Here is a 16,329-nt window from a genome sequence, read left to right as displayed (position 1 = left end):
TGAACCCTGAGCTGCACGTGCTTGTACTGATGGACTGTAACAGCGGGGCCAGCACACACTCCCGGGGGGGTTCCATAATGCACGATTTCTCATTTAGGTGGGCTAACTTAAGTTAAAACTCATTATTGCCCAATAGGAATGCTCCTTACTTAAACTCTTATTGGAAAATCATGACTTCTAGCTAAAGTTACTCAATTTAGTAAACAGATGAAGAGGAATTGGACCAACCAGAATGACGTGGGGGGGGGGGGTTTGATGACCAATAATGACTGTAAATGAATCAGGAAGTGAATGCAGCATGTAACACCTATATGTCTGTGTGTTGAGAAGTAGAGCCTCCCCTTCCTTGTCATGTTTCAATAGTGCTGTCTCATGGGCCCAGTGATTTGTGATAAGTTCGGGCCCATCACCCGGTCTGAGTGTTGGCACCACCGGCTAAACCATTTAACACTGCTGCATCTACCTCTGCCCACCAGCTGGGTAATGGGTACACTGGGTACCCGCTGGCTCACGGCCTGACCATCATGTGCAGCTGGCAGGACAGATCCATCTCTGCGAACAAGGAGGCCATTGTGGTCCTGTGCTCTTTGCACCATGTCCAGCAAGGGGAACCTCTCAGCACTTACCCTATGAGGTGCCCTTCCGTGCCCCAAACCCCCACTTTGCTCCTCCAGCATGACACTGTATGTCCTTTCTTGCCTTTGTCGCATTGCCTGCCCCCTGCCCACGTTACCTGCTGCCACCGACTGCCATATAGTGCCTCGCTCCAGCAGTCTCGCTGATCCGACTGAATCCTAGGAGTGCCGGCCCCCCTAGAATAGCGCTGGCTCCTCCCTCACCCTTGGAAGGAGCCAGTTCTGTGAGTGCACACCATGCCTGGGGGAATTCACAGCATATTTTGAGAGGGTCATCGGAATAAACTGATTGCTGTGCAGTTTCCTTTCCATGCTGAGGGTGGTTTGGGTCATAGGTGTAAGATGATCCTGGTTCAACTGAGGAAAAGGCTTCTCTTTACAATTAAGAGCATTTTTATTATGCCTGGTAAAGCGACGCATAGTGTAAGCCCATCACTGCCTTTTCTCAGCTTTGAATGATTCCCTCTAGTGGCTGTGAGTTGTCTACACATTCTACTCAGGTTCTCCAGTTTCTGCGTATATTTCTGTGGTTGCTGGGGAATCAGCGTGTAATCCCTCTCCTGCAAGTGCGTCACGATGGGCTTGTTTCCCGTCTCAGGCGTATCCCGCTGTCTGCTACCCAAAATAATCGCTAGGAAGCCCTAACTGGAGATGAGTGGCTGTTGGAAATGGATGGACAGATCAATGCTTTGTTACTCCCTTTACAAACTAACATGAATATCATCTACTGCCAATGTCCAACATGCCTTGCGTCTGAGGATGTTAAAATACATTGTACTCTCTACAGAAGCAGTTACAGTAAATCCTTCCTTTGCAATGGAATGCTTATCTACCCAAATTATAAAAAAAAAAAAAATGCATCGCCTAAACATTAAATTATAGCTTCCTGATGAAGCTGAATTCAGTACCTGGCTTCCCACTGGGGTAACATGTACAATTTGCTATTTCCTGGAATCAGTGCCAGCTGGCTCTATGACAAGCCAAAACATGCTATTATCTGGCTAGTTTGTACTCTTATCTGTTGACATCCTTCCAGTCAAAGTATTGTAACCAAGTCAGTTATAGCAGGAAACCACATTTTCATTTTCTTTACCTGGGTTATACAGTATAACAGACGTAAATACAAAGACGTAAATAATGTTAATTTATTCAATGAAATCAAGTACATGGTTGAATGAACAAATGCACGACGCATTCCTGTATATCTTGCGTTCTTTTGTGCTGTTGGGCCGGGGATGTGTTCCCGATTGCGGCGCGTGTCTTGGGTTAGGACACACCTAAGGCGGCATCATATGGTGGGCACTGGGGTAGGGGTACATGCACCAAATCGACCCGGAAAACCCTGGGGGTCAAGGGGTCCCCATCACACCGGTAACAGGCAAATTCCCACATTGAAATTCCTGCCCCACTTTCATCTTGAGGATTGAGAACTGAATTCTGTACAGGTTTCCACTACTACACAGGCTTGTCAGAGAGATAATGTAGAAACATTAAAAAAAAAAAGACCATTCAAGAGCTAAATTTAAAAAAATAGAATGAAGGTGGTGGGGAGGTGCAGCAGGGGGAGTGGGGGGTGAAGCTGGGCATCTCCCAGTCCAGTCATCAGGGGGCCATCCAAAACGGCATGGGCTGCTGCGTCTGTGTTTTGGGGCGGGGGGGCGCAGGGGGTGGGCATCGGTACCCCAGGGCCCAACTGGTAGACGCGCCTGCTCCCCCGTTACCTGCCCCGCCGACCTTGGAGGTCACGTGCTCTTCCTCCTCGTCCGAAGAGTCCCCCGTGTATGCCACCAGCCCCGTCTTGGCACGTTTCGCCGTCGGCTCTGAAACGGGAGGGGACGAACGGACAGAGAGGGAGAGAAGAGCAAAACAGAGGGAGGGGGAAGAGAGCACACCCACATGCAGGCACACGTGTACAAAGAAATGGCAGTACGAGTGATCATTTTAAAAATGCCGTTTAAAAGGGGAGACAAACAGTTAATTTTCATCATGTTTAAAAAAAAAAAAATAAGAGTGACGTGTGAACGGGTGACAGAGGAGGCGAGCAGGCCAGGGTCGGCAGACATCGGTCGATGGGGGCGGTGGCCGGGTGGTCCAATGGGGGTGCGGGACAGCCGTAACATCGCGGCGAGGAGCCACGCCCACCCCCCAACCCACCCACACCCGAAACCGTCAGGCATCCCCCCAGAGAGACATGGAAGAGAAGAACACAGAGAAAGAGAGAGAGAACACAAAAAAAGGAAGAGCCACGTTAGTGAAGGAGGAGGCTTGGGCAAAGACTCCTCCATCCTGATGATGTCATCAGAGAGGGACGGCTGGCTGAAGGAACCAGCTACTGAGAGAAAGGGCAGATGCACATGGCAGGGCAGGGGCAACAACTCTAAAAGCTAACTGCCATCACGGGATTGTAAATCAGCGGCCAGTGGCTTTAGTGCTGAATGTCAGTGTAAAAATAACCAACCCAGAGGATTCCAGCTAGGATTTAAGAGATGCAGCTGTAATGTACTGCTATAATATTTACCAGGAAATAATGGTCAGCAAATTCACTGGGAGACACCTAGTGGGTCTGCTGCTGAACTACAAATAAAATCCAAATAGTGTCTGGAGGGAAAGCAGGGGTGGGAAGGGAAAGCCTGCTGGGACAAGGGGAAGGGGCTTAGAGCGGGGGTCGCCACTCACCCAGGGCCCCGGGCAGCGTCCTCCTCTCCTCGGGCTTGGGGCGCGCTCCGTTAATCGGCATAGGCGGCGGAGGCATTAGCTGCCTACTGGGAAAACCGAGAGGGTGGAGCTTCAGACAGGCAGACTCTCTTCAGGACCATTGTGGGTCTGCTTAGCCATCGACTGCACATTTACCTCTCTCGCTCCCTCAGATCCCCAGGGGAACCGGCTGCCGGAAGTCCAGAAGGCTCAGGGCCGCCCACAGAGAAGCCTGCACCTAAATTAGTCATATGAATGGGTCCATGCTATGAGCAGAAAAACACAACCGCGTTAGCCGCCATTCTGACCTGCACGTGTCCCTAAAACACGCAGAAGGCACAGTGCCGGCTAATGCCCTACAGCTAGAACCAACTACTGCACTCCTGTCGCTTACCAAAAGTCACAAAAAGCCTAATTTTCTCCAGAAACCAATCTTCCAAACAGCTGCACTTGAAACATGTAACAGTGGCTCCAGACTCCAACAGGTTTGTAAGCAACAGCCAACACTCACCTGGTATAAATATGACAGCACACGCACCTCACCGGAGCTCAACATAAACAGCTGATGCATTCATAAAATGACAAATAAGTGCATCATGTCCAGGGACATTCGGCCCCCATCCCAGAAGCATGCATGCACACTGACATCTGAACACACATTTATTTACATGCCAGCAGTCAAGACGCCCTTTCACGCCGAGGCGTATCTGGCTCACTGATTGTTACGGGATTTGGCACACAATGATCTCAGATCCAAAGGCACCACGGAACAGCAGGCATGAGGACAAGTAACAGAAGGCGCTGGTGACGAGCCCTCGCAGCACAGCCGGCACTCGCTCAGTGACTCGCTCAGTGACTCGCTCACAGCACGCTGGTCACACAGCCGCTCAGAACCCGACGGCAGGACGGCCGTTCACCTGGTATCCCAGCAGGCCACTGTCCCGCTCATCAGGGACCTCCTCGGTGAAGCGGCGCTTCTGGGGAGGGTTAACGGGGGGTGCGGGGGAGGTGGCCTTGGGCTGAGCCGGTGCCGTGGGAGGGAAAGGCCCAGGAGGGAGGGGCTGGAGAGAGGAGTCATGACACCACAAAAAGGACAAAAACACACGACAGAGGGACTACGGTCAAACAACTGTAGAGGGATCACACTCCGTGCCCTAGTAAAGCACGGAGAAGCAGGACTCGCTGTCCGTCAGGGTACCTGTGTCAGGGAGGCCGGGGCGGGGCTAACTGGGTACTGCGCGCTTGGAGGGGGCATCACGGCCGGTGCCCCTGGGGGCACAGGGGGGGGCACTGTATATGGCGGTGGGACAGGCTGAGGGGGGGGCACTGGCAGCGGATAGCCCGGCTGGTACCCCGCTGGGGGATAGTAGGGTGGCTGAGGGGGCATTCCGTTTATGGCCGGGGGCTGGATGAACCCTGTGCAGGATGAGACAGAAAGGAAGACAGGCAGGAGTCACGTGACAAGGGAGAGGGAGACCCAAGAAGACGGCCATCACTCAAGGGGAGGTGCCAAGGGGAATCCTTACCCTGGGTGGGCATGGCGCTCATCTGATTGAGGAAGCGGGAGTACTCAGCATGCACCTGGGGGGGGGGGGCAGAGCAGTGTTACCATGGAGACAGAGCACAGAGCCAGGAGTCCCTTACTGGGGATGCGACAGAGACTCACAGTCTGCAGTAGGTTCTCACACAGAGTCTTGGCAGCCGCCAAGCCTTCAGGTTTGGGGTGGCTACAGGAAAGATGATAAATACAGGCGTTTGGTCCGGGAGAGCTGTGGGCCGCAGGCTGCACAGTTTCACATTAAGCACCGGGACCATTTTTAATATTGGGCCTCCATCCAAAACTAGGCTGGGAGCCCAGACAGAAGGCTAGGCCATCACAGGACACGCATGCCGCGGGCCATGGAAATCCACACCGACATGGGAAACATGTTAAAACTGACACACACACACACACAGAGCCATGGTGGGAAGGGACAGTGCTGTCGTGGAGGCGGAAGGCCACACCGCTAACTGCCAAGCCTCTACACCTCACCTGATTAGCAAGCCACCAATGCTAAGTCACAGTAGGTAAGTATGAAATACAGCTTCAGGGCTGGTTGGTGCCCCTCTACACACCCTCCGATCAGATACGCAGCAGCTGTGAAGCACCAACCCCTCACCTGATGTAGATGTACATGGGCTCGAAGGCCTCCCGGCCGGATGCCGGTTCCAGGCAGCCAGAGCCTTTGCCTCTGAGGAAGACCTTGGCCCCGGTCTCGGCCTGGATGTGCTGCAGGTAGGAGCAGCCGGGTCCCTCCACGCGCTCCTTTACGGAGAAGCCAGGAACAGCATGTTCCAGCCCCACAAACAGCTTGTCCTGAACATAGTGCATCTGGAACAGGGGGGTGGACAGCAGAACAGGGACTGAGTGCGTGCGTGCACGCGCACACACGCGCACACACACACACACACAGGGGGCAGTTAGTGTGCCTTACCCCTGACTGAAAGTGCGGTTTGTGGCCCATAGGGGGCAGCGTTGGGGGAGGTGGGGCATGCTGGTGGTACACAGTAACAGTGGCACCGTTATAGGAAGAGCTGGAACTGGTGGCTGCCTTTACCACCCCGTTGGTGATGATCTCTTTGATCTTGTTCACAGCCCCTGGGAGAAATGGTCGGGATTAAACACCATCTTCGCTTACGTCATTCACATGAGATGATGTCGGTTCCCATAAAAACACAGGAAAGAGACCCTTACTGTCAACGAGCTCCCTTGTCTGTCCCTGGACGTGTAGGTAAAGGGGCCGGTCACTGGATGAAGAATGGAACAGGCAAGCTATAACATGGTAATCAGCTTTTTGTTTTTTTTTTTTTTTACATTCACCTTGTATAACCAAAGAATTCCCCTCGGGGGGGGGCTCACCCAGGCAGAGCTTTGCCCTTCTCCTCTGCTGTCATGTACCGCCCCCTGGTGGACACTGCAGCGCCACTCACCCTGCTAATCTGCAAATTGAGGGTTCTGTTTTTAGACGCAGCTGCTTAGAATATGTAACATAACCAAGCAATACACATCTAGTAATGATATTTACACATGTATTTATTAGATAATACATAAGGATCCTTAGTTGAATGGCGCTTGTATGTTTAATGGTATCTTCACATTAGAACAGAACTTGTTCTAATTCAGGCATAATTCTATTTAAAAAATATGCACATTAAATTCAATACAGTACTTTGATTTTCTTCAACTAGTGACACAAAATTAGGCAAAAAAAGTTAATTTTATCAAACTATGGATTCTCAAGTTGAATGCAAACTGACCTGTAAATACCTTTGCATTATGCAATGCTAAATAAGGAACACAGATCACATATAAATGTTTATTAAAAGAAATCACAGAGAACAACCGTATAGCCTGGGTAAGGTGTTTGTCCATCATAGAACAGGCAGACACATGGGGCAATTTAGAATCAGAGATGCACCATCATCTCTGCCAGAGAGAGGCGCCAGAGCGCCCACAGGGACTCAGAGCTGCCCCCTGTGCGACTAAGCTGATCTCCGTCTAAATCACTTTTTCATCAAAAATGACAGAAAATGTATTTTAGTAGCTGGAGAGGAACCCAAGATCTGTTACAGCTCCATGACAGAATCCGGGCATCAGTTTCAACTCTGAACTTCTGCGCAAATTTGAAGAAAGATCACTTATACACCGAGGCAACTCATAATGAACGTTAGCCAAGCTAGTTTGAACTCTTTCTAAAAACACAGAGAAACAGCAGCCCCAGGTCAAGCAGTCAGCATTTTAACTACCCGCCTGCAAATTTTTGTCCCCCGACTACATTCAATGTTCCAAATGAAAACCTTAAACACAAGGTCAACTTTGTTGCATTCCTAAAATTTAGTATTTTCTCAAAAAAAAAAACCTTGCATAATACACATATTCCCCAAATTATGTAAAAATACACAAACGATCAATAAAATGTTACTTCTGAACTATGTGCATACACACTGTTTCCAGGAAGCCTTTTCCCTGAAATCATTATTTTAATATGGTTTCAGCCCCTGGTTGATGAGATTTGGCCTTACGCCTCTAACCAACCCAGAGCCAGATCAGATAAGTGTAGGGGGAAGGAGGGGGCCTGTACATTCTGAGAGGTGTGTCTTGTTTTTGCCAGCTCATCCACACCAACGTCAATGTCTCAACTCGGCAGGCTGATGGTGCTCACTGAAGCAGCTCAGCATCAAACAAAACGTATGGCCTATAAACCCTGACAGACGCCAAGGTGAAGATGCATGCTTCTCCTCTGCACCATCACCCCTTTCATAGTCACTTTACGTTTTATGGCATGGCTGTTTACATTAATCAGGGTGCTCTCACATAGCGAGCTGGTTCTAAACCCAGTCAAACAAGTCAGGCTGGTAGCAACACAATATCCACCATGTCACGCATAATTTTGATATGAAACAAAGACACCTCTTTAGAACGATACAATGTGCGACTATTTGACATAAACGATTCAGAGTAAATGGTCGGAGAAGATGACGAACAACTCAACCACACAACTCCGGGTTCCACCCAACTTTAACAAACCAGATGGTTCCCCCCCCCCCCAATGTGTTCCTATTTTACGTAATCTCTCCCAGAAATTAAAAAACAACCAGCACTTTGCATTTTACACTGACGTTGGGGGACAGAGTGTTCATAATTACTCTTTCATCACAATTTAGTTGTACCCAGACAGATTACTGGTCAAACCAGGTTTTGTAGGTTAGCCAGAAACCAACCTACTAAATACTAACTTTGTTTCTATGGGGAAATTCATTCCTAGTTTGCTGAAGGCACATTTAACAATGTTTCCTCCCTTCCTATCTTGTGGAGATCCCATTAATAAAGGTCTGTATTATCCCTACCAAAATGTGCAGGGTATCCGGCTTTACCTACAGAAACGCCCTTCGTCTCTGTGCAAAGCTTCTGAATTTTTGCATAATCATACACCTAGCACCTTGTTTTTTCAATGTATTAAATTTCTCTTCAAAGAAAAAGATCATTACACTGAGTGCACACATTTCCAGTACGTAAATGTACCTGCTCACTTAATAACAGATGATTTATTGTTCCAAGTCTAATATTCATACTTCAATTTAAATTTGAATTTAAACAGCAGTAGACATTTAACTACAATTCTAATTTATAGCAGTTCTTGTTGTATCACCTACAGTAGCTATTCAAATTAGCATTAGAGCGAGAAACCAAGCCAGAGCACGTTAACTTTGCTCTGACCTCATCCTGCGTCTGGCCACGGGTCAGCAGGTTCCGGCAGGTCAGCGGCACGTCGTTAATCTCCACTTCAGCCACCACCAGGTCATCTTTGGCCTTCAGCGGAGGCAGCACCTTCCCACCCCCTGCAGCCTGGGACAGGGCATGAACATGAGCCCCCCCCCATCTGCGGGACACACTATGGCTGACCCTGACTGAAGGCCCCAACCCTCATCCCTCTAGTCATGGGTAGAATGTCACAATGCTTTCTTTTTCATAACTGGCTCTAATCGGCTAGGAAAAGGTAGGTCAAATTTGAAGAAAGACCATGAGAGATCTGTATTCCAAGGTCTACTTTAAAATAGCGGGATATTGCAGAGAATACTGACATCTTCAGCATTAATCAGAATGCTATACTCAGACATGCAACTTTTTCATTAATGGAAACATTCCTCTTTCGGGCTCCATATGTAACGAAATGTGAATTGCAGCCATTATTCCCAGTTAATCCTATGCAAACTATTTCAGCATGGCATCGTCTGGCTCCTTACTTTGTCTGCGGCCCCCGGCACTCCGATCTGTGACGGCTTCAGCTTGCCCTTGGCCACCAGCATGGCGTTGATTTTGGCTGCCACCGCAGCGGCGGCGTCCAGGGCCCCTGTCGGTGCCGCCTCATTCTCCACCACGGCACCCGGACCAGGCTGGTCCCACTTACTGCGACGGCTTGGCACATAGGAATAGTGACTTTGGTCAAGAACGAACAGTCTGATCCTCGGTCTCCTCATTAAAGTCTCACAGGTACGATTTTTTGCAATTTAAAAACATAAAAAACAGCATTTTGTCCATGGTAACAAACACCCAGACAGACTTAATCAGCCTGACAATGACGGCGACGGCCTTCTGAAAGAAGATCTCCTGCAACCGCTGCTGACTGTATAATTTATAAGACAAAGAAGCGGGTTTGAGAACAGGACCAGAAATGACCAACATCCCCATAACAACCCCGAATCTAACACAACATCAATGAGCAATTACCACGCGGCACCACATGGTGGTTTGTTTTATATGACCGCACGGCTGATGAATCAGACACAACCAAAATGAAACCAGAGCTTTCAGCTCCGGGCAGGGTGCAGACCGTTCTGCTGATGGTACACTGGGTTCAGACCGCTCCATGCTTACAGCGTCAGAGTGGTATGGACATGTCAGAGGGGTATGGATATCAGAGGACTCAACACTAATGGGGCCCTTGAAGACACCGAGTATGCTGGTGTCTACTGATATATCTTCAGAGGCTGACAAACCTTGGGGGGGGGGGGGCTGAAAGTGGCATTTTGTCAGGGGGCTCAGAACACGGGATGCACACCAAACCACTATGATGGTGCATGGGGTAGAGACTGCTCTGCTGATGTACACAGGGTGCAGACAAATCCACTATGATGGTGCCCAGGGTGCAGACCTCTCCACTGATGGTATATTGGGTGCAGGCCAATCTACTATGGCGGAACATTGGTTGCAAACCATTCTGCTCTGACGGTACATGGGGGGCAGGCCAATCTACTATAGCCAAACATTAGGTGCAGACCGTTTCGGTCTGATGGTGAATGAGGTGCAGACCACTCCACTGGCAGTACACGGGGTGCACACCAATCCGCTACGATGGAGCACGGTACACGGACCGCTCCGCTGAAGGTACATGGAGTGCACACCAATCCACTATGATGGTGCACGGGGTACAGACTTCTCTGTGACTGTACATGGGGTGCAGACCAATCTACTAGGGCCAAACACTGGGTGCAGCCCGTTCCGCTCTGACGGTGCACGGGGTGCAGACCGAATAAACGTTCTACCGTCTCACCAAAGCAAGATTAGTCGTCTTAATTGCAGGACTAATTAACCTGAGTCATTCGGCACCAAATCTAAACGCCGCTACATTTATTTGTCTTTCTGAAGTTGGATTAGGTTAACTATCACCATAATCTTGTTAGCTACTCCCCTCTGCGCCTCTCCACCCTCCGGATCTGTCAAGAAGTACGCGACACGCAGCTCGGTGATGGATTAAAGCGAACATGGCGAATAAACTTACTTCGTCTTGTCTCCTTAATAGCACGACTAATGTGCAGCCGCCTAGTACCCACGCAACAAAAATGAGCCGCCAAGCTATCGAGCTAAAGGCTAATCATCTCGCTAGCTATGGATGCCTCTATAAGCCGCCATGTTGTTATTCGCTCGCCGCCTGCAAACAAACGCAGGGGCAGTAAAACGGCGAGCCGCCGGCGGCAATAAACCGCACTCACCCGCCGTTCTGCGTCCCACCAAACGACATCAATGGTGACTTTGTTTTTTAAACAGACTCAGGCTCTATTCCGACACGTTTTACAGCCGAGGGGAGCTCCAGCACAGGAGCCGATCCAGGCGAGCAGTAATGGCGGAAATGTTCGGTCCGCTTCCGCAACGGCGGGGGGGAGGTCAGGGGCCGGCTTTCGTCACTGCGGCGCCGGGTCGCAGACCAGCTGTGCTTATACGCCCTGTCGGGAGTGTATACATAAAACGTATTTAATGATTTTTGCGTCTCCCCCGCCAACCGGGATGATGGTCGTCAACACGGTGCCCCGGGCTGGATGAGCAAGTCGGCGTCCTGCATCGAGGAATACTGCATAAAATCACGCTGATATCGCAAATGTGAACAAACTAACTAGATAGTGTAACCTGACCTAGAGCTGTAACTATTACTCGATTAAACTAAATTACTTGATTTTTTTTAAAAGCATCGACTAAAATTTGCCCACAAGCTACGTGTCGGTCTGATGGGGCGCTTTGCCACTGCGCCAGGTACCAAATGTTTGATACTAAAAAAACGGTATTTTTCCAGTGATTTCCGGTCCAGTACCGAAAAAACAAACACGCACTGGGGTTTTCTTTGGTAGCTGATGTTTGAAGTACCCAAAGTTCCTGATGCAACGGAAGAGCGCCATTGGACTAGCTAGCCTTGCATATATCTATGCCATCACATTGACAATTTGCTTTCTTCGAACATTTCGTTAAAACAAAAGCCAACCACGGATATAATGTTATATATCAATATATTAATTAATAGACTATATATGACAGCTGCGTATCATTTTATGACTATTGTGTGTCTAGGGCTGAACGACACTGGAAAATATTCACATTACTATATTTGTATAACACAAAGGAGTTGAGAATTTACCCAAAATGAACTATAGCCAAATAGAACTCATTATTTACCAAAAGAAATGGTCAAATAACATGACAATGTTGCCGGAAATTGGGCCAACACAACACACTGCCAACACATTTTATATATTATAACAGTAAAATGTCTCCAGACTCGGGATGTGGTATAAGTGTAACAGTTGGTGCATCAGATGTTTTAACGTTGACAAGAGAAGATAAATTGCTGTCAATACAGCAGAACCTGTATTATATATATTTGATGTGGCACGGATCTTGCAAATAAGAAAGCCCTGTTAAATTAATCAGTAAATTACTCAATCTTTAATATAATCGATAGTGACGGTCCTAGAAATCTCGCCTACAGACCATGGAGTGGGTGATGCTCAGGTTAAGAGGATTGTACTTAGCTCCAATATGGCTTTATGAATTTTTAAGTCCACTACACACATTTTCTATTTATGTCAAAGAAGAACACAAGATTTCACACAAAGAAATTTAGAAAAGAAAGGCCAATAGTCTTTACCGCATTCATTTCTGAAGACTACAATTATTTCACACTACTGTTTTGACACTCCATTCTAATTTCAATGAATGACTTGTGCACCACCATTTTTTATTTTGATCAAATTTCTCAAGTGAATTTCATATACCTTTAAGATGGGGGCAGGGACTGGGGGTACTGTCCAATATTTAGTTTGGCTTTATTCAGCCCCATACTAAACAGACCTTTTCAATTTCATTATTTGGTTCCCTCATTATATCTCTTTCCTTCCGTGCTGCTTCCAGAGATCAGAAATGTTTTTTGTTTATTTAAAAAAATGTTTTGAGATATATCACTTTTTCTACACCGCAGATAGCAAAAAAAACATTGATAATTGTTTTTGTGTGAATTGTAACTTTTTTTTTTGTATTACAGCTATATAACCCAACTATAGCTTGCTGGAAAGCACAAAAAAAATTCTTTGGACTGTGGGAGGAAATCAGTGCTCAAAGGGAAAATATGTGAATGTCACACACTGAGTGATGGTCGAATTTACACCATGCCCATAGCCAGAAATAAATTTAATGGGGTGTCCAGCAACCGTACCCGTAGGGCCCCTCACCGACCAGGGGTGGGGCCTCCTCGTTGGTTTCTCCCAACCAAGGAAACATGTACCTCAAAGGAAACACAAAGCCAGCTAGCTCAGTAATTAAAAACTGATTCAAAACATTACAATCTGAAAGTGGGTGCCACAGTTACTCAGTAGGCAGCGCCGCTCGCTCACACCTTTAGTTTGCATGCTCTTTGTACCCTGTGCTGTGTGGGATTGGCTCCTGGTGACCCTGCCCAGGTGGGTTGTAGGTGGTGTATCTGAAATCGATGGTTGACAGAACTCTATTGAAGGATTTCATAGACTACCAGAGTTCAATGTTTTCTGTAACAGATATGCCTATTTATTTAAGAAAATCAATTTAATCTTAAGCCTCTTAAGTTCCAGTACTTCTGCTGGAAAGCTTTATATCACAGGGTGGATGTGTCAGATTAATATCTGAAAGTGGTTCAGGGGATAGATTGATGGACTAGCAGTCAGCCCCACTGGCGGAGGGGAGGGCCTCGTTTGAGCGTGACTCCATCTCTCTCAGGGCCGCATAGCACCGCCGTAGGCATTTACCTGTCAGACTAACCTGTTGAACCTGAAGTGGACCTCGTTGCACATGCAGTTTTGTTTCCTGGTCTTTCATTTTAAATATGTCACATGATATTATGTTAAATCCCTTTTTACCAGTCGGGTGCTGTATCTTACGACGTCACTCAGCTAAAAGAGTGGCATCTTTCAGGTATTTTAACTCAGCCCTGGTTCCCAGTGATGAACATCCTTTGATAAACCACTGTAAACAAGGGCTTGTCAGAGATCATATTCTGCAGCGGCTGTGCTGGAGTATACACGTACCTCTCTAACTGCTAATTTTACCCTGCAGAATCTCCCAGGAGATCAACTATTCAAATAGCGATTTTAAATAATTAATAAGGTACAGTAACTAAAAACAGATTACCTTATTGCTATCAAGCCCAGAATCTGACACTACCTGGCACCTCGCCCCCAATCTACACTTTTTATCTACATCCCTCTTTCCACCAGCCCCCATTAAATAAGCTTTCGATCCGACTAGAAGCTATTTTTAGCTGTTTCACTTCCTCACCTGTAACAAACTAGGCAGCTCGTTCACCAAGGGCACATATTGTGTGTCCCTCAATCTCTATGCTAATCACCTAAATCGTGTTCATCTCACATGTCTGTGCATCACCACGTACAAACTGTCGCATGGCCTTAGTCACCCAGTCTACTCCCAAATATAAAATGGGGATAAAGGACAATAGAGGGTATGTACGCACGCATCCTGATTTTCCAGTTCAAAACACAATGATAGTGTTGTTGGATGTATACGCACGTGATTGGCGTAACTGGTTCTGCACATTAATTGTGCATTTATCCAGGCAAAAAGAGATCAAAGGCAGATACTTAGTTCCTTACCCTCCCTGTAAGGGGTGCACTCCCACAACTCTCTTGTTTGTGAAACTCAGACGAGAAATGGCTTTTCAATGGCAATAGTAATATATTGTATTATATAACTGGCAGTCTACCATACTAATTATACCATGTTACATTACTTGTATTCTTACATCCTTGACCCAGTTACACTTAATCACTATAGTTTGACTTGTTGATCATGTATTTTGAAGAAAAATATTGATATGTGCTTTAGTTAATGTAGCTCCCAGCTATTTTACAATTTCTCTGGTAATACAAGCATTTGACTGTATACACAAGTCCCTGGAAGAAAATGGGTGTGACCCAAATTTACATATTTACCCATAACACCTTGTGGTAGCAGAGTCCCAGGCTGTCTGTGCCCCAGCAGTATGTTATTTCTTAGAGTACAGGAGCAGGAGAAGAGCATCGTCCAGGGGCAACAAACCACAGAATCACAGAGGAATCCATGTTTTAGCCATTGATCCTGGTCAGGATTGTATGTGTGTGTGTGTGTGTGTGTGTGGGGGGGGGGGGGGGGGTGGGGGGGGTGGGATGGGATGGTGTACTAGAGCCTGTCAAAAGCACCATAGGGCACAAGGTTACAGTACACAAATTCATCACTGGGCACAGACAAATACCATAAGCAATTCAAAGATGCCAGGTCATTTAACTACACCTCTGTGGATGTGGGAGGAAGTCTGTCCAACAAAGGCAGACCATGGAAGGCCCATACATAAGGCGCTATAACACCGCAGGAACTTCTCTGGAACCAGAACCTTTTTCCAGAGCCAGGGACTTCTGTCGCGCTCACACTGCAGGAACTCGAAGGCAGTACCAGATCCCCTTTTTAGTATCTACTCCAAACTCCGTACTTTTTATTTGAACACAAAATACTGGGGAGGTGCTTACAGGCATCGCTTGCTGATTGGGTGGTGCTTATAGCCATAGCTTGCTGATTGGTTGACCACAAGCGCCGGCACTAACATGGAAGTTACACAGGTATGCAGAGGTAGTGTAGCAGAGCAAAAACTGAGCAGATGGATTTTTTTTGTTCCCCATTTACATTTAATGTATTTTTTGCTCACATCAAGAATATATACACTTTTGTCTAATATCGTTGCTGCTGGCAGTGCAACTTGCCAGCACTTATTACTGGGAAAATGTTATATCGTTTTTTTTTTCTGTGGAAAACGAAAGATGGATCTGCTGGCCAGATTAAACAAGAATCATGAACTGCATGAACCTGGGACCAGGTTCTGGAAATTCAGTGTGAAAGCACCTATACAGACCCAACGCAAGTCTGAAAGCCTACCCTGGAGGCATGAGGGAGCAGTGCCGCCCATTAGGTGAGGAATCCAATCATTTAAGTGAAAGAAAACATACCAACTGAAAACAGTAATGATATCATCTGTGAAGACAGGTAGTAAACTGCAAACACGTGGATGTCTGAAAAACTGTCAGAGTTAAAGGCATCCACCTGCATGTCCAAATCCCACGTACCACAGTCTCAACTGTCTCCACATGCAGAACGTTCCTAGGTAGCACAACGTTGAGTTGAAAAATGTTGCAAATAATGGGCTACCCACAACCTAGACCTAGACAGCTATTTATTTCCACACGGAGATGCCATTTACTGGTATATTATTTATTATGAGACAGATACAGAAGACCAATCTCCAGAAAAACACACCATCCCATCCCTCCCTTGTCAATGCCTGCTAGGGAGGGAGTCTTCAGCTGTGGCTTGGTCTGTTTGCCAACTGAACTATGGCTAATCATCATGTTACCAAGATAGATAAGAGCAGCACCAACGTGTCCCATTCAATTTAATTATCATTAGCCAACTTCACACCTGTTGACTATTTTGTAGCAAGCATAGCTTGTTAAAAGGTATTTAATGTTAAGAGCCAAACGTCACTACAAAACATAATCTATTTAGAGCTATGAGATTTAAAAACCTGCTGGTAAGAACCAAATGTATGGTCATAAGTCCATTAAATTGATGCTGTTCGGTACTGAGGGAGTGAAGCACATTTGTAAGTAGATCATAGTCATA

General features: G+C 47.1%; 1 protein-coding gene across 3 annotated transcripts; it reads right to left on the bottom strand.

Moving 5' to 3' along the window:
• Positions 1 to 1,766: 1,766 nt before the first annotated feature.
• Positions 1,767 to 11,320, bottom strand: khdc4 (KH domain containing 4, pre-mRNA splicing factor). 3 transcript variants are annotated; one of them, XM_049025729.1, is made up of 14 exons: positions 10,860 to 11,320; positions 9,114 to 9,285; positions 8,587 to 8,715; positions 6,229 to 6,308; positions 6,064 to 6,116; positions 5,804 to 5,967; positions 5,489 to 5,700; positions 4,996 to 5,056; positions 4,856 to 4,910; positions 4,528 to 4,745; positions 4,247 to 4,390; positions 3,486 to 3,595; positions 3,312 to 3,397; positions 1,767 to 2,455 (listed from the first exon to the last, which is right to left on the bottom strand). In XM_049025729.1, exons 1-14 carry the CDS (start codon positions 10,886 to 10,888, stop codon positions 2,238 to 2,240), a joined length of 1,731 nt encoding a protein of 576 aa, XP_048881686.1. In that variant the 5' UTR covers positions 10,889 to 11,320; the 3' UTR covers positions 1,767 to 2,237. The 3 variants fall into 3 exon arrangements, 2 of the variants coding, with proteins under 2 accessions (XP_048881686.1, XP_048881687.1); XR_007399718.1 differs by having other exon boundaries at positions 2,403 to 2,455; positions 3,486 to 3,567; positions 10,860 to 11,194; XM_049025730.1 differs by having other exon boundaries at positions 2,283 to 3,397; positions 3,486 to 3,567; positions 10,860 to 11,193.
• Positions 11,321 to 16,329: the final 5,009 nt, after the last annotated feature.

The sequence above is a fragment of the Brienomyrus brachyistius genome, chromosome 9 (assembly GCF_023856365.1).
Source record: "Brienomyrus brachyistius isolate T26 chromosome 9, BBRACH_0.4, whole genome shotgun sequence".
NCBI lineage: Eukaryota > Metazoa > Chordata > Actinopteri > Osteoglossiformes > Mormyridae > Brienomyrus > Brienomyrus brachyistius.
Note: the sequence above shows the minus strand (reverse complement) of the source record. Positions and strands in the feature narration are given on the sequence as shown.

Bases quoted from the DNA above. Each gene is read 5' to 3' on its own strand.
- khdc4 (XM_049025729.1), bottom strand. From the start codon at position 10,888: ATGTCGTTTGGTGGGACGCAGAACGGCGG. The intron at 4,746-4,855 runs GTAAGGATTCCC...CATCCTGCACAG, and splicing joins GAGCGCCATGCCCACCCAGG to GGTTCATCCAGCCCCCGGCC. The intron at 4,391-4,527 runs GTACCCTGACGG...TCCTCTCTCCAG, and splicing joins CCCCGGCCTCCCTGACACAG to CCCCTCCCTCCTGGGCCTTT.